The sequence below is a fragment of the Lontra canadensis genome, unplaced genomic scaffold (genome assembly GCF_010015895.1).
Source record: "Lontra canadensis isolate GAN:19392208 unplaced genomic scaffold, GSC_riverotter_1.0 scaffold212, whole genome shotgun sequence".
Lineage (NCBI taxonomy): Eukaryota > Metazoa > Chordata > Mammalia > Carnivora > Mustelidae > Lontra > Lontra canadensis.
Window position 1 is genome coordinate 277,081 of NW_022631206.1, and position 27,372 is coordinate 304,452.

The window sequence follows — 27,372 nt, forward strand, 5'->3', positions numbered from 1 at the left end:
TGAAAAGCACAGGGTTTTTCCTAGAAAAATATTTTGATAGTCCCTAAAAATCTAGTTTTAAATAAAATATTTATTTTAAGCTTTAAAATAACTCCTGTGATTCTTTCTTGTATTCATCTTTAAATATTTCTCATTTATCAGTGAATCACATCTCAATATAATATCTAGATACAATGTATTTTCCCTCCTTTTAAATACTTTTATGTTTTCATCTGTTTTTATGGCATGTTACTGCATGTCTCCAGAGACACACAGCATTTTTATTTTCAAGTAAATTTATATTAGTTACAGTCTCCAGCTGTTTTAGATATAGAATCATTTCCTGTCGGTACTGTTTCCAGGACAATTCTTTTTTCCCCTCACAAAAATGAAAAATGTAATTTAACAAAGACATCCTATAATTGCCTTCATATATAGCAAGGTATCTAGCAATCTAAATATTTATTTTATTTAAAACATCTGTCTACATAAAATCTAGTGATTGTCCAGGGCTATATCATCCTTGGGAGAGGCAGCTGCTGCCATTTTTATTTAATTTATAAGGAACCATCAAATATGTTTCCTTAATATTGAATATTCTGCTATTATGTCATATGTGAGTTTCTCTTTTTTTCTTTTCTTTCTTTCTTCTTCTTTTTTTTTTTAATGAGAATAGCTTACCTTTTTGGTGCTTTCAATTAGTTTAGTCTTTTTCAAATTGGGAAAGACCATTCTTTTGAAAATCACTATGGAGAAATCCTGCAAGAATAATAAGCTTTTGTTAGATATATATCAAAGTATCATAATAAAAATGGTGGCATGCTGCTCGACTCATGTAAGTAACTTACACTGGAATCACATTTTAATTGCCACATCCTTTTAGAGTCACTTGTGTATTTTTGTTTTATTCATAAATAAAAGTATAAAATCTTTATTGTAAAGTCATTCTGCTGATTAGAGCAATCAGTTGATATTTGCTTGTTATTTTTTAGAAAACATATGGAGGAAGATGGAAGCTTCTATAAAAGCTCTTTGTCTTGGAGTTGATACTGAATGTTGCTTATAGAGGAATACATTTATAAACTCTATTTATTGTGCATGACCCTTGGAGCCTAAGATAAAGTGTTTAACTTTTAATAGATCGTATCAATTTAAGCTCAGCTGAATGCCAAAAACAACAGACATTAGGCTCACAATAGTGTCTAAATGAGAAAGTTTACCTTTTCCAGGAAAGTAATGAAAATATTCCTTTTTGGAACACTAAGAGTATGAAAGGGAAATGATTATGGTTCCCTACTGACATGCAGTTATGATTGACAGGAAAAACCAACATGCGTGCCACCTGAGACATCTTGTTCAGGAACTTTCTGGAGGGTAGTAAATTGGTGTTGGCACAAACACAAAAAAATAAAATGACTTGATTCAGCACTTTTCAATTCTAAATCCCCAAACACTAAAGAAAGAAGTAAATATTCATCAAATGATCAAAATTTATATTGATTTTTATTCTACATTAGCAGCTCAAAGTCGAGATTCTTGACAGGGTGGATGTCGGTTTGAATGATTCTCTTTGAAATGAGGATATAGGCACTGAGCGGAGTGCTACCATGCATTCCTGAGCCATAGGCCCTGATTATTAGAACCCTAGGAGGCTAAATTTTTAAAAGAACAGTATAAAGACACAGTTGTTCAGTTCTGTTTTGATAACTAAATTGTTATTATTAGTATGTAAAGTAATTCCTGTTGTTCCTGCTTCATTCCTTCCTTTCTATCACCATCTAAGGACAACTATTTTATAGAATTTCAAAGGAACTGGAGTGTCCATTGTCGTCACAGAGTTAATAGCGGCATTTGCCAGCATAATTGTACCTGGGAAGGAACTGCCAGTCCTGCAGGGCAAGAGAAGCTAAGATTGTATCTTCACATTATACATCTTTAATTTTTAGTTTCTGCCAGAAAGTAAATAAGGATTCGCTGTAGTGGAATTTTGAAGACAGGACAAGGGCGCAGCGGTAGAATAAAAACACAGACTTGATGCCTGTGTCACTGTGCAGAGATTTGCTAAAGGAACAGTAATGGAGAGACATCGAAATTCTAATCATCCCCTCCAGTCCACACAGTGCAATCACCCTCCCTTCTCACCATAGCTCATGACATAAAATGCTGAATTTTTAATGATTTTAACTACTTGCATTATAAAGAGGAGGTTGGTGGTAGATGAGGCCCTCCACAAAAGCAGTTGTGTGAGGTATTTGGTTCTTGAGGTTTGTTAGGTGGAGGGTAGAGGTATGGTTGTTTTTAATAAGCATCTCATCTTTCATTAAAATGGAGGAAGGAGGCATTTTTCTTTACACCCAAACAAGTTCAGAATAAATAATGAAATTAGCATTCATGTTAATTTTTCCACTGTTTAAATGCTTACCATTTAATAAATACCATTAAGGACATAGCTTTAAAATTGAATTTCCTAAATGTTATCATGAATTTTTTTTTAAGGATTTTATTTATTTATTTGAGAGAGAAAGAGAAAGAGAACAAGCAGGGGGTAGCAGCAGAGGGAGAAGGAGAAGCAGACTCCCGCTGAGCAGGAAGCTGGGGACTTGCAGGCTCAAGGCTCTATCCCAGGACCCTGAGATCATGACCTGAGCCTAAGGCAGAAGCTTAACCAACTGAGCCACCCAGGTGCCCCATCATGAATGTTTTTAATGCTTGCAAACAGCATCAAGTCAGTAGAAATAAAGATGACCTTTTAAAGATACAATATTTTTCACTTAAGTCAGTTATCTTTTGCAGTTATCTGATTTGATTATCCATGTGTCCATGAATGTAAATACAAATCAACCTTGGGAACCTAAGGCTAGGTTTTCTGGAGCTGCCAAGATGGTCATAGGAGTTTTGTATCCTAATGCACAAAGATTAGTATATACAGTAGTCTTTGCTGAGTATGATATTGAAGTAGCTTTGAGACACTTGTTAAATATTTGATGTGTATTTAATTTTTAACAATGGGAAAATATTTATATTTGTAAAGACTTTTATAACTCTCTTATCCAAGATAAAAAGAACATTCTAACAAACTTACTGTTTCTCTGTCCACATTTTTGAAGTGTAATACTAGTTTTATCTTTAGGTGAATATTTTAGCTCCTATTATTTAGTATAATTGTTCTGTAATTCTAAGTTACAGGTTCCCTGAAGGCAGGCACCATGTCTGACCCAGATTTGTAACTTACACAATATCTTACACATAACCCTGTCAAGATGTATTTGTCAAATGAATAAATGAAGGCCCTTAATCAATTTTATTATAAAAAATACATTGCTCCTTAGTCCTGTGACGCCCTGCTCCAACTCTGTAGGAGAAGGAGGCTTTGCTATTCCACTTAGTCGTGCACACAGGACTGAAAAACAAGGTGAGGTTCCCCTCCACTGTATTGCCAAATGCTGTTTGTGTTTAGCCAGAATGCAGCTAATAATAAATATTTTCTGAGAGTTCATTTCTACACAGGGGAAATGCATTTTTTAAAATTGATGTGAAGTTGGCGTATAACATTAGGTGCGTTTCGGTAGTACAGCATCATACTTTGGTATTTGTATACACTACAAAGTGATCACCACCATAAGTCCACTTACCGTTCATCACCATACAGTCGTGCCCCTTTGTCCACTTCAACCACAGAAGCTTTTCCTTTTGATGTAATCCATTTGTTTAGTTTTGCTTTTTTCCCCTCTTGCCTTTAGAATTATAACCAAAAACCAAAAAAAAAAAAAAAAAAAACCAAACCAAAACAAAAAAGGACCCATATTGCTAAGACCAATGTCAGGGAGCTTACCACCTAGGTTTTCTTCTGGGAGTTTAATGGTTTCAGGTCTTACAGTCAAGTCTTTAATTCGTTCAAATTTATACCATTTTTATGAATGGTATAAAATAGTGGTCTACTTTCATTCTTTTGCATCTGGTTGTACAGTTTTCCCAACACCATTTATTAAAGAAACTATTTTTTCTCCATTGTATATTCTTGCCTCCTTTGTCAATAATTAATTGATCATATATGTGTGGGTTTACTTCTGGGATCTCTGTTCGGTTCCGTTGATCTATGTGTCTCTGTTTTTATGCTATACCATAATGTCTTGATTACTATAACTTTATTGTGTAGTTTGAAACCAGAGTGTGTGATACCTCCAGCTTTGTTTTTTCTGAAGATTACTTGGGTAATTCAGGGTCTTTTGTGGTTCCATACATACTTCAGAGCTACTTGTTCTAGTTCTGTGAAAAATGCCATAGAAATTTTGATAGGGATTGCATTGCATGTACAGATTGCTTTGGTAGTATGGACATTTTAATAATGTGAATTCTTTCAGTCCCTGGGCATAGAATATCTTTCCATTTATTTGTATCTTCTTCAGTTTCTTTTATCAGTGTCTTACAATATTCAGTATATAGGGCTTTCACCTCTAGTTAAATTTATTCCTAGATATTTTATTCTTTTTGATACAATTATAACTGGGATTATTTTCTTAATTTCCCTTTCTTATAGTTCATTATTAGGCATGTTGAAACACAACGTATTTTTATATATTGACTTTTGTATCCTGCACCTTTACTAAATTCATTTATTGGTTCTAACAGTTTTTTTGGTAAAGTCTCTAGGTTTTTCTGTATCTAGTATTATGTCATCTGCAAATTGTGAGTTTTACTGCTTCCTTTTCAATTTGGATGCCTTTTATCTTTTATTTTTATTTTTATTCATTTGTTTATTTTATTTGCCTATTTGCTGTGGCTAGGACTTCCAGTACTATTTTGAATGAAAGTGAGGAGACTGGGCATCCTTGTCATGTTCCTGATCTTAGAAGACAATCTTTCAGCTTTTATCCATTGAATATGATGTTACCTGTAGGTTTGCCATATATGGCCTTTATTATATTGAAATGTGTTCCCTGTGTACTCACTTTGTTGAGAGTTTTTATCATAAAGGATGCTAAATTTGTCAAATGTTTTTCCTATTGAGATCCTTTGAGATGATCATGTGATTTTTACCCTTCATTTTGTTGATGTGGTGTGTCACATTGATTGATCTATGAATGTTGAACTATCTTGCATCCCTGGAATAAATCCCACTTGATCATGTTGTATGATCCCTTTAATGTATTTTTTAATTGAATTTTTAATACTTTGTGAAGATTTTTGTATTAATGTTTATTAGGGATATATTATACCTATAATTTTCTTTTTTTGTGGTTTCCTTATCTGGTTTTGGTATCAGGGTAATGCTTGCCTTGCAAAATGATTTTGGGAACTTTCCATCCTCTTCAACTTTTTTGGAAGAGTTTGAGAAGAATAGGTTTTAAATCTTCTTTGAATGTTTGGAAGAATTCACTAGTGAAGCCCGTTGGTCCTAGAGTTTTGTTTGTTGGGAGGTTTTGATTACTGAGTTAATCTCTTTTCCAATAATTGGTCTCTCCTGATTTTCTAGTTCATGATTCAGTTTGGAAAATTATATGTTTCTAGGAATTCATCCATTCCTTCTAGGTTGTCCAGTTTGTTGTCATATAGTTGTACATGGTTACAAGTCTCTTCTAATTCTTTGTGTTTCTGTAGTATCAGATGTAACTTTCTGATTTCTTTTCTAATTTTATTTATCTGAGCCCTCTTTCTTTTTTCTTGGTGAGTCTAGCTAAAGGTTTGTCATTTTTGTTTATCTTTGCCAAGAACCATCTCTTAGTTTCATTGATCTCTTCTATTGACTTTTTAGTCTCTATTTCATTGATTTCCACTCTGATCTTTATTTTCTTCCTTCTATTAACTTTGATTTTTGTTTGTTCTTCTTTTTTTCTAGTTCATTTAGATGTAGAGTTAGATTGGTTTTTTGAGATTTTTTTGTTTGTTTCTTTAGGTAGGCCTGTGTTGGTATAAACTTCCCTCTTAAACCTGCTTTTGCTGCATCCCATTGATTTTGGTATATTGTATTTCCATTTTCATTTGTCTCCAGGTATTTTTTGACTTCTTTGATTTTTTTGTTGACCCATTGGTTGTTCAGTAGAATGTTGGTTAATCTTTATATATTTGTGATTTTTCTAGTTATCTTGCTGTAATTGATTTCTATTTTCATACCATTATGGTCATAAAAGGAGCTTGGTATGATTTCAGTTTTCTTAAATTTGTTGAGACTTGGTTGGTGGCCTAACATATGATCTATCCTGGAGAATGTTCCTTGCACACTAAAAAGCATGCATATTCTGCTTTTGGGTGGAATATTCTGTATATATCTATTAAGTCCATCTGGTGTAATGTGTCATTTAAGGCTGATATTTCCATATTGATTTTCTCTCTGGATAATCTGTCCATTGCTGTAAGTGGTATTAAAAGTCCCCTACTGTTGTTTTATTGTAGTCCATTTCTTTCTTTAGGACTTTTAATATTTACTTTATATATCTAAGCGCTCCTATGTTGGGTTTATAAATATTTACAAATGTTATATCCTCCTTTTGGATTGCTCCTTTGTCACTATATAATGGCCTTCTTTGCCTTTTATGACATCTTTGCCTCAAAATCTATTTTTTTCCGATATAGGTATTTTAGCACCATCTTTCTTTTTATTTCTATTTGCATGGAATATCTTTTTTCACCCCTTTAGTTTCTGTCTGTGTGTATCCTTAGATCTGAAGTGTCTTATATGCAACATATAAATGGATCCTATTCTTTTTATTCTTTCAGCTACTCTGTCTTTTTATTGGAAAATTTAGTCTGCTTACATTTAGAATAACTATCAGTAGGTATATATATGTTACCATTTTGTTGATTTTGTAGTTCCTCTCTGTTCCTTTCTTCTGTTGTGGTTTGGTGATTTTCTTTTAATGTTACGTTTAGATTCTTATTATTTTTTGTGCATCTATTGTAGATTTTTGGCTTTGTGGTTATCATGAGATTCACAGGTAATACCCTATATATATAACAGTCTATTTTAAGTTGATCGCATCTTAAGTTTGAGCACATTCTGACAAGTCTACATTTTTGCTCCCCACCCCATTGTGTTCTATTTTTGATGTACTGGTTGACCTTTTTTAATATTGTGTATCCCTTAACTATTATGGTTATAGTTAATTTTACTACTTTTGTGTTTTAACTTTCTTATAGCTTTCCAGTGGTAATCTACTACCTTTACAATATATGTGCTTTTGCCAGTGAGAGTTTTACTTGCACATGTTTTCTTGTTACTGGTTAGTGCCTTTTCTTTTCATCTTAAAGAAGTTCCTTTAATATTACCTGTAAGGCCAGTGGTAATAAACTACTTTAATTTTGCTTGTCTGAAAAACTTCTTATTTTTCCTTTAACTCTGAATGAGTTAAGTAGAGTATTCTTGCTAAGTAGAGTATTCTTGGTTTGAAGTTTTTTCGTTTTAGTCATCTGAATATATCATGCCACTCCCTTCTGACCTGCAAAGTTTTGGCTGAAAAATCATCTGATAGCCTTATGGGGGCTCCCTTGTATGTAGCATGTTGGTTTTCTCCTGTTGCTTTTAAGTATTGTCTCTTTAACTTTTGGCATTTTTAATTTCAGTCTGTCATGGTGTAAATCTTTCTGGTTCATCTTATTTGGAACTCTGATTCCTGGACCTGAATTTCTATTTCCTTCTCTAAGTTAGGGAATTTTTCAGCCATTATTTCTTCAGATAACTTTCTTACCCCCTTTTCTCTCTCTTCTCCATCTATAATGTAGATACTATTCCTTTTGATGTTGTCCCACAGGTCTCTTAAGCTATCTTCACTTCTTAATTTTTTTTTTCCTTTTGCTGTTCTGTTTGGGTGAGTTCTTTGCCCTGTCTTCTAGGTCACTGATCTTCTCTTCTAGTTCTTCTAGTCTGATGGTGAACTTGTCTCGTGTATTTTTTTAATTTAACTTAATTTTTTCAGTGTTCTAAAATTCATTGTTTATGCACCACACCCAGGGTGCCATGAAATATGTTCCCTCCTTAATACCCACCACCAGGCCCACCTAACCCCCATTCCCCTCCCCTCCAAAACCCTCAGTTTGTTTCTCAGTGTCCACAGTCTCTCATGGTTCATCTACCCCTACGGTTTTCCCCAATTCACTTTTCCTTTCCTTCTCCTAATGTCCTCCTTGTTATTCCTTATGCTCCACAAGTAAGTGAAACCATATGATAACTGACTCTCTCTGTTTGACTTATTTCACTCAGCATAATCTCCTCCAATCCCGTCCATATTGATACAAAATTTGGGTATTCATCCTTTCTGATGGAGGCATAATACTCCATTGTATATATGACCATATCTTCTTTATCCATTCATCTGTTGAAGGGCATTTAGTTCAGCTTTTTTATTATTCAGCTCTGTGAGTTCTGTTTGGTAATTTCTTATGTTTTCTATCTCTGTTGAAATTCCTACTGTGTTCATCCATTCTCCCAAGTTCATTAAACATCTTTATGACCACTACTTTGAACTCTTTGTCAGGTAGATTACTTATCTCCATTTCATTAAGGTCTTTTTCTGAGGTTTTGTCTTGTTCTTTAATTTGGAACATATTCCCATGTCTCTTCATTTTGCTTGTCTCTTTTTGTTTGTTACTGTGTATTAGATGAATCAGACATCTCTCCAAGTCTTGAAGGAATGACCCTGTACAGGTGATAAAACTTCCTGTTCAACCTCGTTCTAGCTTTTGGTTGTTCCTCAGACCTTTGTGATTATCTAAGTAGCCTGATTTGTTGTTGACAGTTCCCTACTATTGAGGGTGTTCCAAAACCTCCCAGCGATCCAAAGGGAGGGATCTAAGATGGTGCCTAGTTTTAGGGTAATTGTAAGCCAGAACTTCAGGCAGCTTCTTTTAAGATACTTAAATATCTCCAGTCTTGTGGGTCTGCAATCATAAACTCTGATGACTTCTAGACCAGGAGATCTGGAGGTATCCTTTGGGCAACTGTTGCAAGTATCATGGCTTTAGATATGTGTATAAGATATATGTGTAAATACCTTTCTGAGAGGTATCAGCAAGCTTTGGTGAGACCAAAGAAGGATGCGGTTATTGTATCTTCCCACCTACGTTCCCTGGGGGTACCTCTGTAGCCTCTGGATGTATGGCAAGCCTAAAATCTGCCCCTCAGGCCTGAAGCTCCAAGACAAGAAGATAAGCCTTTTTTACATCAAAACTGGAGGTATATTGTAGTCTGGTGTTTGTAGTGCCCTGGGGGTGTAGCCTGCTAAAGACTATCTCTTCAATTGTTTCAGATGTGTGGGAACCTGAAATACATTCCCCTTTGCCACCAAAGCCAGATGCTCAAGGAGCATCCCCTGTGTGGGTTTCATGTTCCCACCAGATACGGTGGGGTGGAATGAGGCTTGAAGACATGGTGAAGAGCACTCAGCCAGCCCTGCTATGGTGCCTGAGGGCTCATGGCTGTAGTGTGTGATGGCAGGGTGTTCAGCTAGCTTAGCCATGGCTGCAGCTCCTGGGGATGGGCACCCCCACCAGAACTAGCCGCCTAAGGGGTGATGTTCCCTCACAGGGCCAACACCAGCAAGACAAAAGCAGAAGGCAAAAATTGCGCCCACTGGTGCTTTTGTCCTCAGAATTCCAACAGCTTTCTGCCTTTCTGGTAGGCACTTTAATATTAACAAATGAATTTCCTTCACTTATGGTCTAGGTGCCTTTCAAACTGTTGCTTCTATGCTAGGTCCCCATGATCCCTTTGAGAGTAGATTTTACATTCCCCAAAGTCCTGTAGTTCTCCTAAAAGGAAGTCCCTTTGGTTTTCAAGACCACACACTTTAGAGGCTCATCTCTCCTTTGCAGTTCCCAATGGCTGGGTGTCAAACCCCTTGCTCCTTAAGGATAAGCTTTGTATTATGAGATCCCTCTTGACTGTGGCTCATGGTGTTACAGGACTTTTTCCTCTGTCGGTGCCTGCTGTTCTTGGTCACGCTGCTTTGAAGAATGAAGAGGAAGACCAGACAGAGTGGTAGGCAGCAAAGCAAGGTTTATTGAGTGATAGCAATGTGTTTAGTACAAAGCTCCTGAGGAGGAAGGGGACCCAGGAGGTTTTATGGGCTTTAGGGTTTTTATGGGCTTGTGGGCAGGCTGTTTTAATCTGATTAACCTTCCCTGTGCCTGTCATCTAAACAGGTTTTTGTCATCTATCTACCACATGGGAAAGGGTGGAGGGCTTCTTCCTCCACTTCCAGGGTAGTGTAACATCCTTTTGACTGTGGTTTCCTCTTAGGGTGTGAGTAGGGGGGAGAGGGGGTTGTCCCTGCCTGGCTGCCTTCCAGTTATCCTTCATCAGTGACACCTGAGGTGAGATTTCTTTCTAGACTGTGTCTCTGTCACCACTCTCAATGTGGCCCTTTTATCCTTTGCTGTGGAGGTGCTGTTCAGTTAGCTTTCAGGTCCTTTTCAGATGAATTGTTCCATATGTAGCTATATATTTGTTGTGTTCATGGGAGGAGGTGAGTGCAGGATTCTTCTACATGGTTATGTCAAACTCTCCTCAAAGGAGATGCATTTTGAATTCAGTCCCAAAGATGAGTTATTTTAGGAAATTATGAACCACCTATAATGATGACAATGGCAAAAATGCACAAAACAACTAGGCTTTTGAGGGGGAAAAAACCAAGTAGCCCTGTAAAGGTGGAAGTTTAAATCCTGGAGTATGGGACAAAATCATGGAGATTTGCAAGTGTAGATTATCTCAACCCTAAGTCCCTGTCAGGGCTCATGGGATTTTGAGACCTGTAGGTGCTTCCAGAAGAAGGGGCAGTCTGGGCCAGTTACAAACAAAATCATGGAGATTTGCAAGTGTAGATTATCTCAACCCTAAGTCCCTGTCAGGGCTCATGGGATTTTGAGACCTGTAGGTGCTTCCAGAGGAAGGGGCAGTCTGGGCCAGTTACATGAGTGTTATACAAGGGAGAGGAAAAAGAGAAGTCATAGTAAATATATAAGGAAGAGAAAAAGGCATGTGCTTAGAGATACTACATCGAAGGTTAAGAAAAGTTTGTGTCATAAAAGTAGGAATGTATTTCCAAATGACAAGCTATTGGCAGGAAAAGTATAGTCTTCTCTCTTTCTCACCCCCCTCATTGTTTAAAGGATCTTCCTGAGTAACTGTGGACTCTTCCAGAAACAAACTGTACCATTGTTAATGTCTCATCCAAAAGCTTAAATTACTCCTCTTTTTTTAAAAATGAGAAATCGGATTTTATTAAGCTAAAACAAGTTCATACCCAGAAGACTTAATACTTCTTTTGAAACATGTTGTGAAGATTACCACATGAAGGCAATAGCTAAAGTTTTCATTCTATATGTGTGTGACCATCCTGGTTAGTTTCTAATGTGCTATATGACATATAAGATCACTCTGTTAGCTGAATAAAAGATTATCAAGTGAATCTTGAATTCTTTTCTCCTTTTTTTTTCCTAGAGAAAAGAAAACAAGTTACATATTTCCTTAATTTTCTTTTGTCAAAGAAAAAATGACCTCCTTTCTAAGTGAGAGTGAAGCCCACGGGTTTCAGAAATCAAGCTGAGGCTGCTGCAGCCTCCAAACAATCTGTTTTATTTCTTTGTACATTTTAAACCATTTCAGATTTTCAAATGCAGTAGAATTTATTCAACCAATTTTTATGGAGTTCCTGTCCTATACCCTGTGCTGTTCTGGGTGCTATTGATGCAGCAACACACACATAGACAGAAGTCTCTGCCCTCAGGAGGCTTCTAATCCACTGGGGGAAGATAGACAATACAAAATAAGTAACATGGTTTGACTAGAAATGGCAAATATGCGTGAAGGAGTATAGGAATTGTACAGGGGTGGGTGTGAGTTGAATCTTTAAGCAGGAGAGCACAGAAGACCTGAATGAGAAGATGACATTTCTGTGAAGACCTGAGGGAGGTTAGGGACTGAGCTGTCTTGCAAACAAGGTCAAGTGCCCCCAGAGCATCCCTACTAACCCTGCTGGAGCAGGTCAGGATAGGTTGAGGACTGAGTACTGACTGTTGGCAAGAGGAATGTGGACAAAAGCCTGACTGGAGTGTATTCAAGAGAAAATCAGAGAGAAACTGGACACAGTGAATATAGAGAGCGTATGTAAAAGTGATTTTGCTGTAACACAGAACAGAGATATAGGGCTTTAGCCAGAGGATAGATTAGTGTCAATTGGTGTCTAGGGATTATTTATCCCCCCCCCCTTTTTTTTTTTCCCTCACCAAGGGAAAAACAGTGGCATTTTTCTGGCTGATGTACTTGTGCTGATGAGAATAAAACAGGAGAGAAAAAACTTAATGCAGTAAAGAAGGACAATTTACTGCAGAGCTGATCATCTTTATGTAGATAAGAGAAGGTCTGGTGCACAGGTGAAGGGATTGGTCTTAGAAATATGGAAAGTTTCCACAGAAACAGGAAGGAAAAGGATGTGGACCCAGAGGCAAGTAGGCAGGTAACTGTGGTAGGAAGCTATGAAGTACAGTATGAATGAGCAGACAGACCTTTAACTGCATGAGTTAAGAAAGAGTGAAATTAATTTTAACGTTTTCAGGATACTTAACCCAGCAAAGGATGCTGGGATATGCAGTGATGATGAAATAATTGACATTTCTTAACTAAATAAGTGCTTTTTAAGCACAAGGGTCAGGGATATGTCCATATGTGATTATAGAAGTGACGAAGTGTTTAATCCCTCAAGATTGTTAGGGAATTTAACCCCCCAAATTTATCATGGGTTAGCCATTTTGTTATTAGATACAATATCAAGGGGAAATATATGGTTGAGTAATTATTCAGGACCCAAAGAAGGTTATTGAATTTGGATCACCACGTACAAAGCCAAATTTAAATGAAATATTTTAGCACACTGTGTCTTATGTTCTGATTAAGTTATTAATTTGTAGTCAGAATCTAAAGAGGAGTATCCCTAGTGACTTAGGCTCTAGGTGCTTATAAAACAAAGGGGGAAACATGCTATTAATGATAAGCAGAGAAGGAATAATACTCAACCTCAGATGAGAAGACAGTGTTTCTAACTTTATTATGTGTACTGGTCTGTTGGGATGGCAATAACAAAATACCACAGACTTAATTTCTGTAGCTTAAACAACCAAAATTTATTTCTCACAGTTCTGGAGGCTGAAAATCCCAGATCAAGATGTTGGCTGGTTTGGTTTCTGGTGAAGCATCATTCCTTGGCTTGGAGATGTCCACCTTCTGGATGTGACCTCACTTGGCCTTTACTCTTCATCTTCTTATAAAGACACTATTCCTAATGGATTAGGGCCCCACCCTTATAACCTCATTTAATCTTAATTCCCTCCTTAAAGACCCTGTCTCCAGATATGGCCACATTGCAGATTAGGGCTTCAACATATGAATCGGGAGGGAGAGGGTACTAAGACAATAACATTATATTAAAGGTTTACTAGAGGTACAGGTTACTAGAACCTCTTAAGCATTTATTCGGGCCACTGGCCTGATGGAAATTTGATTCCCTTCTCAATGCATTGTTTTTAAAGTATATCAGGAGGTAGGTGCTTTATGAGCATATTTGGACTAACCCGTCAGATGAGTCTCTTGCCATGACAGAAAAAGGAGATGGAAAAAGATGAAGGTCATCACAGAAACAATGACATCTTCTTCTGGCATGTTGTTGGATAGCATCCAAATTCTCTAACCTAACATCCTCTACAGCCAATCCTCTTCACTGTTAGCAGCCAAATGCCCCAATGCTCTAGCCACCATTCTCTGAACATGCCACATCCTTTCATGACTCTAGGCCTTTGAACAGACAACTTACTCTTCCTATAAAGATATCTATCTGCTTCTTCACCTGACAAAATCATACCCATACTCCCAGATCTAGTTCAAATGCCACCTCTCTCAAGCTTTTATTGCTCAATCCTCACTTTTAGACAATTATCTTTTTAATTCCCATCCTCCCCCATATTCATTTCACTTGGCATACTTGTAGCGATCTGTTGGCATAACTCTTTCCTCCAATATACTATAGTCTCTTGGGAAAAGTAGTCCCTTCTTGTTTTGTTCTACTTTGTACCCACAGTCCCTGGTGCGGTTCCTGACACATGATGAAGACCCAATGAATGTATGAGTAATAAATGGATGTATGAGTGTATAATTCAATTATTTAACAATTATTTCCTGAACCCCTCTCATGTTCCAGATACTGCCAAGGTGTGGGGAGTACAAAATAGCAAAGGAAATAGACACAGCCTCATTATGGGCTTGGAGCCTGGAGACAGAAACAGAAAAAGCATAAACCAGTAAATACAAGAATTTTAAATTGTGTTATGTTCTGGGAAGAATATTAACACTGTTCCATAAAAGAAAAGAATAGAATGAATATACCTTTGATAGGGTAGACTGGGAAGGCCTCTCTGAGAGGTGAGATGTCAACTGAGAGCTGAAGGACAAGAAGACGTCATTAGTAAGAGAATGTTCCAGAGAAAGGGGACAATATGTGCAAAGGTCCTGAGAGATAGGAAAGAGCTGTTTAAAGAACTGAAAATAGGCAGGGACGACAGGGGCATGGTGAATCAAGAGAGAGACAAGTAGAAAATGATATCTGAGGTAGGCAAGAACCAAATCTCTTGGGGCATGGAAGTTTAGGGGGTTCTGTTCTGTTTTGTTTTGTTTTTATCCAAATGCAGTATGAAACCAACTTATGTTTTACAAAAACCACTATGGCCACTGTAAAGGATGGTTGGAGGAACAGGAATGGATGAGGAGGGATACACATTAGAAGATATTGTTGTACTGCTGGGGAGAGGGGACGAAGGCTTGGACGAGGCTGACAGACAGGGCCAAAAGGCTGGAGAGACATTTTGGGAGAGGAATCAATGAAATTTAGTGAGTAAATGGCTGTGGGAAATAAGAAAAGGAGTAGTTAATGAGACTTTCAGTTTTCTGACCTGAGCAACACATGGTGCCATTTGTTTGAAAGGGAAGACCTAAGTCCTGAGGGGTGTGGTGAGGATGAGAATGGAGAGTTCTGTTTTGAGTTCTCCTGCCTTAAAATAAAAACAAGTAGCAACATTAGGTGGTTGGTTAGATATGTAAGTGTGGAGCTCAGAGGAGAAGATTGGAAGCCATTACTATATAGACTGCATTGAAAGCCATGGGAAATAGTATCAACAAAGAAAAGTAGTCTAGAATTAAGCCCTGAAGCAACAACAACCAGTGATCTCAGCTATGATTCAGAAATCAATCAATGAGCTATCGTAAGACAGATTTGGGGGTGGTGGAGAAGGAAAAGAGGGAGAATGATAGAGAACCCATCACATTAGGTCAGCCAAGGGGTAATGCAGACTTCAAGGAGAATAAGTGAGAAGGATCCTCTTTCTGGCATCATATATGCTCTCCCATGGCATTCTCATTTCATCTCCTAATGCCAACTGTTGCTTCTAGGTTTATATATTAGGCTTAATATTTCCACTTGCTTACTGAACATCTCATTTTTGTATTCCATCAGTCCCTCAAACCAAAAGATTCAAATCCAGCTCATCTGTTTCATCCATCCATAGTGCTCTTTTTTAAACACCTACTCCCATTGATGGCACATGGGCCTCTTTGACCAGGAGGTAACAGGTTGATCTGTCACTGAATCTATTCTCTCTTACTCCTTTTTATTTTCCTTAATGATATAAGTTGCCAATTCTATTGATAACCCATCAGTAATGTTATTTAATCAAGCTGAGCTAAATTATAAAATATAGTCCAAAAATATCCTCTACTATCATAAATATTAGTAAATAAAATTCTTTTAATCAGAGATCCAGTTTTACTATTTTTTTAAGAAGTGTACTTTCTTCAAATCTTCCTCCTAAAAATTTATCTTCAGACTAAGATATAGTATGAGAAAAATTTAACCAGTCTGCAGAGAGATTTAGACTGGCAAAGCCATTCAACCTTAGCAGAAGGAGCTACTTTGGTTCTATTTTTATCATCACTTTTAGGAATGAATCACTGAAAGCAGAGAGGGAAATAGAGATGGATAGGAAAGACTTGGGCCGTCTAATTCATCTCTTTGTTAGTGCAGGGAAGTTTCCTATGTCAAATGCCTGTGGGATGTTGTGCAATAAAAGTCTTACATTGCAACATTTCAATCATTTTCATAGTGACTAATTATCTTTTAAGTTGCTCTCAGCATTGTTCTCTGGACTCTTTTCCATGTATCCCTGTCATATGTGAGGCGTGTCTCTTTGTACACAGAGATGGCCTAGGATCTCAAAGGGATGAGTTCCAATTATTTTTCGCTGGCAGTGGTGTCTACATGAAGTTGACCTCACTCTTGATGACTCTTTTTGTGACCAGTGGCACACATTTGTGAGATCATTATCCAGAACAAGGAGTGGTCCAGTTTGTTGCCTTAGGATGGTTAAAAACTAATGAGAACCTCTAGGGATCAGACATGGTTCTTGGCATGTAATGGTGGATCAGACATGGTTCTTGGCATGTAATGGTGCAGATACACTATTTGAATGGGGTTTTCAACAGAATACTTGATGTGGGATGATCTCCTCATTATCTGTACAGTCTTGAAGGGAAAGGTAGAAAAGGGTTAGCATTTGGGAGGATTATTGTTTTTCAGTTCTTTGATTATTAATTACCAATTAGTTTAGGCAAGAGAGGTTCACATGAACCAAATGCAGATTATAGTTTTTAACTGACTTCTGAAACTTCAATGATAAGAATATAGTAATTTTTGCATTTTTTTAAAGTTCCTCCTCCGTAGTCTACAGCACTCATAATTAACTGCTTGTAGAAAGCAACAACTTAGGAACTCTGGAATGGCTTGAGATCTTACATTTCATAAACCACCCTTTTCATTTACAGAGTCCTGATTTGCTCTTTTAAACAGCTGCCACTTTATAATGCTGCTTGGGGTTTGTTTTCTCTTCCACGGTCAAGTCTATAAAGACCAAGATCAGGCAAAAGGCCTTGGTTGGCTTATAAATAGCAGAAGGTCTTGTCTGACGTGGCTTTTCTCAAACGTTGTGGAATGCTGGCAACTACCCAGCAGCTGACCGAGAACTGTTTTTAACACAATATGTAATTAAATTAAAAAGAAGTAACAGTTTGAAGGCTTATCAGAAATGTGAACAGACGTGCCTGGATTTAGTGAGGTAGGGCCAAAAGAAAGAAGAGTTCCTTTGGTCCACAGTGCACGCGAACTCAGCATTTTCCCCTCCCTGTTACCATGGGCAAGGATTCTTGGTCTCATCTGGTGTTCTGGGGAGCCCTAAAGCCACAGGGATCATAACAGCTGCAATAAATAAAGCATCTATTCAGTACATTTCGATGCCAAATATTATTCAGCATTCTTTTGGCCTTGGCTTGATAGAAAACAGCATGATGAACTTACTACCTCTCTTTACTACAGTAAGCCTCAAGTAACTCTGAAAGATATAACAATTCAAACCAACACAGCAAAATCACTATTCCTTCTGTTTTTAAATTAAGATGATAATACAGAGGACCCAAAAAATGTAATAAACGAAGTCTATTGTCTCTAGTGAAGATGTATGAGAATTGGTACTAGGCTTTTTTATTCTTCTCAGGGAAGATAATGAGAAACGTTCAGAATATGTGTCCATGCAAATGTATGGGTTGGAGGGAGATCTTTAAAAAATAAATGTTGCATATGTGGCAATATGAGGAAGAATATTATTAAGGAATTTCACAGAATTTTTATGTAAAATCTCATCATACAGTATTATGATCTCAGGGATATTTGGTGATATTTACTGAGTCTTTTGAGAGTTCATTTATTCAGGTCGTATTTTAAGGAGGAACTTATAAGATTCAGATCTAAAATATAATTCTGTAATATGCCCAGCTGATCCCATTAAATCCAGCCCGAAAAGGAGCAGTATAATGATGTGAACAATTCCCATTCTTTGAGTTGTTACACCTCACTTGAAATGCATTCCTTCTGGATTAACACAGCAGTTCCTCTTTGTTTCTCTCTCCAGACTGAGGTTCAGCTGTGCTACCTGGAAGCACAAAGAGATGCTGTTGAGCAGATGTCCCTCAAGCTCTACAGTGAGAAGTACACCAGCAGCAGCAAGAGGAAAGAAGAGTTTGCCGATATGTCAAAAGTTCATTCAGTGGGAGGCAATGGGTAGGGAGCTATTCGTTTTTGTTGTTTGTTGCTAATCTCTACTTTTTCAGTGATTCGCCACCCAGTTGGTGTGTGACAGGCATTTCCTCCTCAGCACACAGACCCAGGCAGGCTCGGGAGAGGAGGCATGTGTGTCCTGTTGCATTTGTGCAGGAACTGTGGATTTTAGTCGCCCCTGTCATCTAGCCCAGGACATCCTAACTTGGTGGTTCTTTTTTCAAAGCAGCCTTTTTACAAGTTTTGAATCTCTGTTTCAAAGCAGATATGGTAGGAGCGTTTGTGGAACTACACTGGGCCTATGGTGTTGGTCTTTCTTCTTCATAAATCTTTTTTCTGTGTTTTGTCCCCCTTTTAAAATTTTACCATTTATTTTAAAGTCTACCCAAGGAACTTTTAAATATCAAAAGCTCACTGGAAATTTGGGAGAACATAATTTTCCTGACAACACAGATATTTAATAATTCTTTAGAGACCCTGGGTTAGCCACTAGGCATCACATAAAGTCAATTGGAATAACAGACTAGCGCTAGCATTGCCTATGGTATGTGAAAGGACCAAACAGCTTCAGTGACCCACCAGTTTCATTCGTCCTGAGACATATGGCTGTATTTACCTTATACTAACTCCCCATACTATTAAATAATTAACTCATGCCTTCAGATATTTCCAGGTGGCTTTAAAGTTACGCAAATATTGTGTGTGTATACGTACGGTTTTTTCTCTTTTTGTCTTTTCAGGCTCAGTTCTATTATTTTATAGGTAATTATTAAAGGATAAAAGAGTACTAATTAAATTTAATTATTTCATTATTTTAATGACTTAATAATAGTATACTCATAAAAATGGAAACAGTAACCTATTTCAGTTTTATACATGAGCCAGACAGCACGGGGGAGAAACTGTTCCCCCAAGTTCCATTACATGTTATTAAACGTCATATAAACCTATGGGGTGTGACTGTAGCCAAAATATTTCCTGAAAAGTCAAGAGGAAAGAAATCTTTTCATGCATTTGTTTGCATTTGTATTTTAAGTGCTTATAGTTACAGATATTTGGGGATAAATTAAGTACCGATTATAAATTCTGTCTTGTGATATAACCCAGGTTCTAAGAATCCAGGGAGAGGAGAAGAGTCATAATTCTATTTAGGAAATGGCAATGGACTTTTCAAATATTCAAATTTCAAATTTTCAAACCTATGTAGTTTGCTGCTCTAGCAGGGTTATTTTATAAATAAACACATTATGTATATATTTGATTTATCTTATGTGATTCAGGAGATGTTCCTAAGGACTCATAAAAAGAAAAGCATAGCAGCAAATAAGAAAGAAAAGGTTAAATCTTGGAGCATGAACAATAAGCTGTTTTGAGGCTTTAATGTGCTTTAATTTCTCTCAATGCCTAAATAGTCTTTGGTGCGGATGCAAGCACAAACTTTAGGTCACATTCTCATGTTTTCTAAAAGCCCTGGGGACTGAGCGGGCGCCACGTGCTTCTGACCTCAGATTCCAAGGACTCAACCTGAGTACTTACTCTGGGCTCCACAAATCATACATTTGCCCTGGGAATTGCTTAGTCAACAACAAGCATTGTTCTGTGAAGTGGGAGTAGGTGAACTTGCCTGATATCCTTTGTTTATGCTCCTTGGGGTGCTGAAGGCTGTGCATTGTGCAGTGACTGAAGAGTGTGCTGAGGAAAGGCAGCTATTAATCCTAAGGACAAAAACCATATACTCCTTTCTATTTTCTGTTTATATACAGAAAAGCATTGTTGGAGGAATGCATGTGGGTGAGGTTATCTGGGGTGTCCTGCCCCTAAGACTCCCTGCTCCCACAGTCAAATCCTTAATTCTGGAGCCTTAAGAACACAGCCTTGTAAAATTATCTGCTCCAATGATACATAAACCTCATTAACCGTTCCTTTTGTTGCATAGAATGAGCATTGTTTCCAATAAGCAACTGTGGGAACAGTGTGGGCTTTCTAGGGTCTTCATTCCAGATACAGATGTCCAAGCCACCAAAGAGAAAATTAAGCCAGTGATACAATTCATGTGTTTTTATTTCCTCCCCATGTCTACATGAGTACTAAGAGTATGTGGTTGAAAAAAATGTATAAGCTACTCCAGGGAAGACTCAGCTGCTGGATAGAATGTGATCTTAAATTTCTACAAAGTTTACATAACCACAGTATTGCTTAGAAATGAATTTTAACTTCTCTGGCTTGATGAAAAGTTCGCCATCAAGGTGATAGAACAGAACTTATATACAACTACGAACTGTGTGTTTAACCGTCGTGAATATGTGTGGCGGAAAGATCTCCCTGAGTGTATGTGAGGCTGTGTGAGCACTAGTAACAGCGTTGTTTACCTATGGGAGACATTTGGCACTGGCTCCCGCATCACAAAACGGGAAACTGGCTTCCAGGAGGGACATGCGATGCATGAGTCATTCTCTGTGGGAGCAGACTGTTGTTTTTCATGCCTGCCAATTTAAATGAAAGCGCTTACAGATGGTTTTGTTTCTTTCACCCAGTCAATATTCCCTGAAGGCCTACTGTGTGAGTGGCACGATGACCTGAGCAGAGTTTATCAAGAACACTTAACCTTCTGTATATTTTGTGAAGTGTACCCATCTCTTCCTGACACCTCTTTCTATCAAGAGGTTGTCTGATTTCATTTTTGAAATGAATTTCAGAGATGCTGTTTAATTCACTAAGTAGCATCCTACTTGCTGTCAGGACTTACTGTCGATCACAAACCATGTCTTTTGTTCAGTTTATAAATCATAGTACTGGACGGCAAAAAGGCTAGGTGACTGGCATGCCCGGGATGATTGTTTAAGTTGCAGCTGAGACCTCAGTGCTGAGTGGACAGTTCACTCTGAGGATTTCATTCAGACCTTGAGAAACACCTTCTTCCTCTGAATCCTCTGCTGTGGGTATTCCATAGTGTATGAAATTAAATTATGGTATTTTTCTACTCTGGAGAAATTGAAGAGTCTTAAGGAGATTTCATTAAAGCCACAAGGAAGTTTGGGCAAAACGATTGGGAGGTAAGCATAAGTGAAAATAAAATCAATTTCATTAATTTGCCAAATATTACTGATAGGAAGTATAGAGATTAAAGGCCAAAAGGAGATGCTCACAGTTTGGTAGGAGGCGCCAGTTTGTAAGCAATGTAGACGAAAGGACCGTTAAGTGATAAGTTTGAGGTCTTTATTGGGTAGGGGCTGTGGCTCCTGGAAGGCAGAGCTCAATTCTGACCGTGGTGGGGAACTTGGAGCAGATCAGGAAAGACAGCAGAGAGAGGGTTATGGACTTGGTCCATAATTTTTGAAAGAAGGCTTGGTCAGTGATGGTGAGCATCTTTTCATGTGTCTGTTGGCCATCTGTATGTCTTCTTTGGGAAAGTGTCTAAGTGCTCTGCCCATTTTCTAAAAATTGGATTATTTGGCTTTTTGGTGTTGAGTTGTGTAAGTTCCTTATATACTTTAGATATTAACTTTTGATCAGAAAGGTCATTTGCAAATATCCTCTCCTATTCAGTAGGTTGTCTTTTTGTTTTACTGATGGTTGCCTTTGCTCTGCAAAAGCTTTTTATTTTGGTAGTTTATTTTTGCTTTTGTTTCCCTTGCCTTAGGAGATGTGTCTAGAAATATGTTGCTGTGGCTGATGTCAGAGAAATTACTGTTTGCCTGTGTTCTCTTCTAGGATTTTTATGGTCTTGGGTCTCACATTTATTTAGGTTTTTAATCCATTTTGAATTCATTTTTGTGTATGCTGTTAGAAAGTAGTCCAATTTTGGGGTGGTTAGGTGTTCAGTCAGTTAAGCATCCGACTCCTGATTTTGGCTTAGATCATGATCTTAGGGTTGTGAGATCAAGTCCCACAGCTCTGCACTGGGCATGGAGTCTGCTTAAGATTCTCTCTCTTCCTCTGCCTCCTGCTCTCTATCTCACCCTCTCTCTCTCAAAACAAGAGAAAGTAGTCCAGTTTTTTTTTTTTTTTAACATGTAGCTCTCCAGTTTTCCCAGCACCATTTTTATTGAAAAGACTGTCTTTTCTTCATTATATATTCTTGCCTGTGTGTATTGCATCATTATTTACAATAGACAAGGCACAGAAGTAGCCTAAATGTCCACTGATAGAGGAATGGATAAGGAAAACGTGGCATGTATACACAATGGAATATTACAAAGTCATAGAAAAGGATGAGATCATACCATCTAAAACAACATGGATAGACCTAGAGGGTATTAGCTAAGTGAAATGAATCAGACTGAGAAAGACAAATACCATAAGATTCCATTCATAAATGGGGTCTAAAAAAAATGAACAAACAAAAAGCAGAATCAGAATGATAGCTACAGAGAACAAGCTGACGGCTGACAGAGGGGAGGGGGTAGGAAGTAAGCAAAATGGGTGAAGGGGAAAGGAAGATATAGGCCTCCAGTGATGGAATAAGTCACAGGAACATAAAGCAGAACATAGGGAATACAGTCCATCATATTGTAATAGTGATGTAATGGGACAGATGGTAGCTATACTTATGGTGAACATAGCATAACGTACAAACCTGTCCAATCACTAAGTTGTACACCTGAAACTAATGTAATATAATGTGTCAACTCTACTCAAATAAAAAAGAAAGAAGGCTGGATCAGGGGAAGAGCTTTTCAGTTTAATCTGAACAAATGTTTATTGAGCACCCCCAAAGACAGACAATGGTCCCTGCCTTACAGTCTAGCAAAAAAGTGTGGCAGTAAGCCAGTATTTACCTGGGAAATGAGAGATAAGGGGAAGCAGGGGGTGCTAGGGGTGCTCGGAGGAAGAGGGTGGGCTCCATGAGGCCAAGCTGTGTATGTCATGCTCTCCACACTCTGCCCTGCTTCTGGTGCTTGGTGTGTGCTAGATGCTCAGTCAATGAATGGATGTGTAAATGAGTAGCTCAAAGTGATCTGGGGCTCAGAGAAAGGGAGCAAAGGTCTGGAATAATCAGCTGCCCGCTGCTTCCATCTGACCATAAAGCAGAATGGAAAGTTGGGTGTGTGTCAAAAACAAGGCTTGTGAAGAAGGTGAAGTCCTGCTCCTGGAGTTAATTATTGAATTCATGGTTCTTGACCAGGGTAGTGCGTGCATCAGAATCACCTGAGGCACCTTTAAGCTAAGAAATGCCTGCCTACCCCACCCCACTGAAAATTTTGATTCAATAGACAGGCACGAGCCAAGATATAAATGTGTTCTAATGCCCACTTCCAGTTGAGAACCTTTGCACTAGTGGTTTTCAAAGTGTGTTCTTTGAACCAGCAGTATCAGTATTTCCTGGGAATTTGTTAGAAATGCCAATTCTTAGTCCCACTCCAGACCTACTAAATTGGAAAGTCTAGAGCTGGGGACCAGCAACCTTTGTTTAATGAGCCCTCCAGGTGATTATGATGCTGCTGTTTGAGAAACACTGCTTTAGTCAGTGAAGATTTTAATTTAGAAATTAATTGAGAATGTGGAGATTGAATTGGAACTAAAGCCAGAAAGAATTGATGACCCATCAGATGAGGAGAATGAGAAAGAGAGAGAAAGGAGCCATTCTCATGTTCTAATTCCTAGTTCAGGGAGGAGAAAGAAAATAGGAGGATTTAGATTCAAATGACCTTTGCGTCATTTAACATTGAATATTTGTTGAACAACTGTTACGTGCAGGCTGTACCGGGGATGCGTAGACAATGGGACGGAGTGTGTGGCAGATGGATGTAAATCAGGAAGACCTTCCAGAAGTGTCATGGAATATGCCTCATGGCCAGAAGTGACCATGAGAATGCTTCCTATGGAGTTAGCAGTGTGTACAAACTTGTAGAGCCAGTGAAGACTGCCCGGCATGTCAGTTTTGAAACAATATTCCATCAGTGGTGTGGAGAATAGATTGGCATGAACAAGAGTAGGCATTGCTCCATTAAGATGCTATTCCAGTCATTCAAGTTAGAAATAGGGCCTGAGCTAGGATTATAACAATGGAAGCTCCAAGTTTCCAATGGAAACTGAAAGAAGAAAGTTGAAGACAGGCTTTGGCCACCACGTGTGTAGGGACCATTAAATGAGGGGGAATTGAAGAATGGATTTCCATGATTTGGGCTTGTGCCCTTTGACAGATAGAAGGACATATCACTCACTGAGGTGGGGAAGAAAAAGGAAGAACAGGAGTGGAGGAAAGAAGCTGAGTGTTCGAGACATGGCTCTTTAGATGGTCTGTGGAACATCCAAGTGTAAATGCCCAGAGAGCAGGTCTAGAGCTCAGGAATGTTTGGGGCTCCTCAACCATGAACGAGGACAGTGTGGTAACTCTGGGGTAGCAGAGGCTTTGAGAGGTGGAACTTACATTATGGTAAAGTACTCCTCCACCCAGATGGACATGACATTATCTTTAAGGAATGTTTGTTTGAAAAAAGTATGGGTAATCTGAACATTTTGATTTCAGTTGGAATCTTTCCTGCTATATTAAACAAGTCTTCCAAAATAAAAGTTCCATCATTGAGAATTCCAGGTGGTATCTTGATTGGCAGGAATTTAGGATTATAGTCACCTGTTATTTTCTGTCTCAAAGTTCAGGTAAAAGCTTGGGATCCTAGATATTAGAGTGAATTAGGACTCCTCAGATAGCTTCCAGTGACACAAATGATTTTAACCTTTAGAGATACTCATTAAATCCCTCTAGTCTAATTTTTTTTAAGTTTTTTTTTTTTAATTTATTTGACAGAGATCACAAGTAGGCAGAGAGGCACGCAGAGAGAGGAGGAGAGAGTATCTCCTAGATTAAAAATTAGAGACTGGAGTTCAGGTTGGCATTTCGCTGCTTTTTAGCTGTGTAACTTGATTGGGACACTTAACTTCCTCAAAAGGCAATATCTCTGTCTGTAAAATGGGAATAGTTATCCCAGCCTACTTCGTATTCTTAAATTTTTTATTAATTTTTTATTACCAATGTATAGTTGACATATAATGCTATATTGGTTTCAGGTGCATAATGTAGTGATTCAGCAATTCCATACATTGAGCAGTGCTCACCATAAGTGTAGTTACTGTCTGTCACCATACAGTGTTATTACAATATGGCTGACCATATTCCATATGCTCTACTTTTCATCTCTGTGTCTTACTAATTTTATAACTGGAAGTTTGTGCTTAATCCCCTTCACCTATTACACCCTACTCCATATACTTTTGTCTCACAGAAATACAATAATTGAAAAGAAAATACCTAAAATACTTGTAATGTAATAGATATATAAAAATTAGTTAATGAAATATACTTTGAGAAACTATGTTGCAGGGAGTGGTATGAGATGCTAGGAATAGAAAAGATACAAAAAACTTAAATCTCTGTAGTCCTTGGTCTTATGAGGGAGAAAGACAAAGACACTCAGATACATTCTTATGAAACAGTAAAATTCAAGGTAGAGTGTACTATGGGGGTACCTAGGAGGTCTGCCTAATCAGGGAGATTTTTTTTTTTTAAAGATTTTATTTATTTATTTGACAGAGAGAGGTCACAAGTAGGCAGAGAGGCAGGCAGAGGGAGGGAGAAGCAGGCTCCCCACTGAGCAGAGAGCCCGATGTGGGGCTCAATCCCAGGACCCTGAGATCATGACCTGAGCTGAAGGCAGAGGCTTAACCCACTGAGACACCCAGGTGCCTTGACCGGGGAGATTTATGATGGGAGGGAATATCTGAGCTCTCGTAAAAGGTGCACAGATATTAGCTATTAGAAAAAGGTCAGGTAGAAGGAAGGTGAGGATTTCAGCTACAAGACTAACTTTGTAGGGAGGCTATGTATGTGTGAGACTATGTGTGTATTGAGGGCTACTATAAATAACCATTTGATGTTGTTGAAGCAGAGGGGCATGGAACTCTTTTTTGACTCTGCTTCCTGGGAACAGGAGTTCTTAGGGACTTCTACTCCTGTGATAAAGTTCTAGAAGATACCTCAGTCTCATTGGTCATATGCCAGGCTTCCTCTGGCGATAGGGAAACTCGGGCAATGTCTGCAGATGGAGACATAGTCAAGACCTATGCCCTGTATCTGAGAATATACAAGTAATCCACTCCTCATCACACAAGGTTTTGGTGTAAATTTTACTCCCAAATACAAACAGGATATATAGGTAATTCCCAAGCACAAGAGGCTGAAGTAAATGGACTTTATATGGATGAAAGGTTAAGTTTGGCAGAAAGGATGAGGCCATTTTCCTTCAGAAAAGGAAGCATCTCTGTATTGCTATGAAAAAACACGCACAGATATCTATAAAGCATCACCAAAGGGAAATGATTTTGACAAATGAAAACAAATACATCACTATTTAAACTATTGTTTGATTAAAGATCAAATTTGATTCTCTAAATTAATTAAGCAGTAAGATACACTGAATGATTTTAACCACCTGAGAAGGGATATAATCACCCTGGATTTTACTGCTGCAGGGTGATCGTCCTCACTTTCTGTTGAGACCGTGCCAGTAATACGGCTTCTGCAGATAGACGAACATAGATGCCTACTCACACTCTTTCCCTCACACAGAATGACCATTTTGAATTTGTGCTCAGTGGGTGTTTCGGGAACATTGCTACATAAAATGTCTTCTTTTTGGTACACACCAGCCATAAAATGGAGTACTATCTCTTATTTGTGCTAACGTTGGTAATGCACTCACAGACCAATCACTAGGCAACCCAAAGAAACTTTACTTACACCATGAATTTCCACTTTCTTCCTCTGACTCTTGTCCTGTCTCAATCTACTGAATAGCTGATCGGTGTGCATTCTGTGGTTTGTTTTTTTATTTTTTTGTTTTGTTTTGTTTTTGCTCCATCTTTTGTACTCTGCTGTTATTAAATACTCAGATCACAATACATCATGCAGTCAAAAGGAGCAAGAAGTGTGTGGCTACCTTCTGGGTGACTGATATTCTGGGTATTATGCAATTATTAGAATAGGTCTTTCTGAGCTAAAAACAAAAAATCTCACTGGTAGAAATGTACTCATTGGAGTCATGATATTATACCCTTTTAATGTGCAAATACATTAAACTAATTTTAGACCTGAACAGTCTTCCACTTCAGTGATCTAATGCCATCTGTGCCAGGATCCAGCAAAGGGCAAACCAGAGAGGCAGAAGCGTACTTTCTGGGGAACTATTACTTCCATGTTAAAAATAAATCAACTACTGGGGCGCCTGGGTGGCTCAGTGGGTTAAGCCTCTGCCTTCAG

General features: G+C 38.1%; 1 protein-coding gene across 3 annotated transcripts in view; it reads left to right on the top strand.

Annotated features, from left to right (window-relative positions):
- LOC116861941 (A-kinase anchor protein 6-like) overlaps positions 1-27,372 on the top strand; it is a 417,382-nt gene that overhangs the window by 268,742 nt on the left and 121,268 nt on the right. For all 3 annotated transcript variants that reach the window (XM_032848876.1, XM_032848878.1, XM_032848877.1), the window contains exon 8: positions 17,971-18,119. In XM_032848876.1, the coding sequence (XP_032704767.1) occupies positions 17,971-18,119 (149 nt within the window). The remainder of the gene's footprint in view (positions 1-17,970; positions 18,120-27,372) is intronic.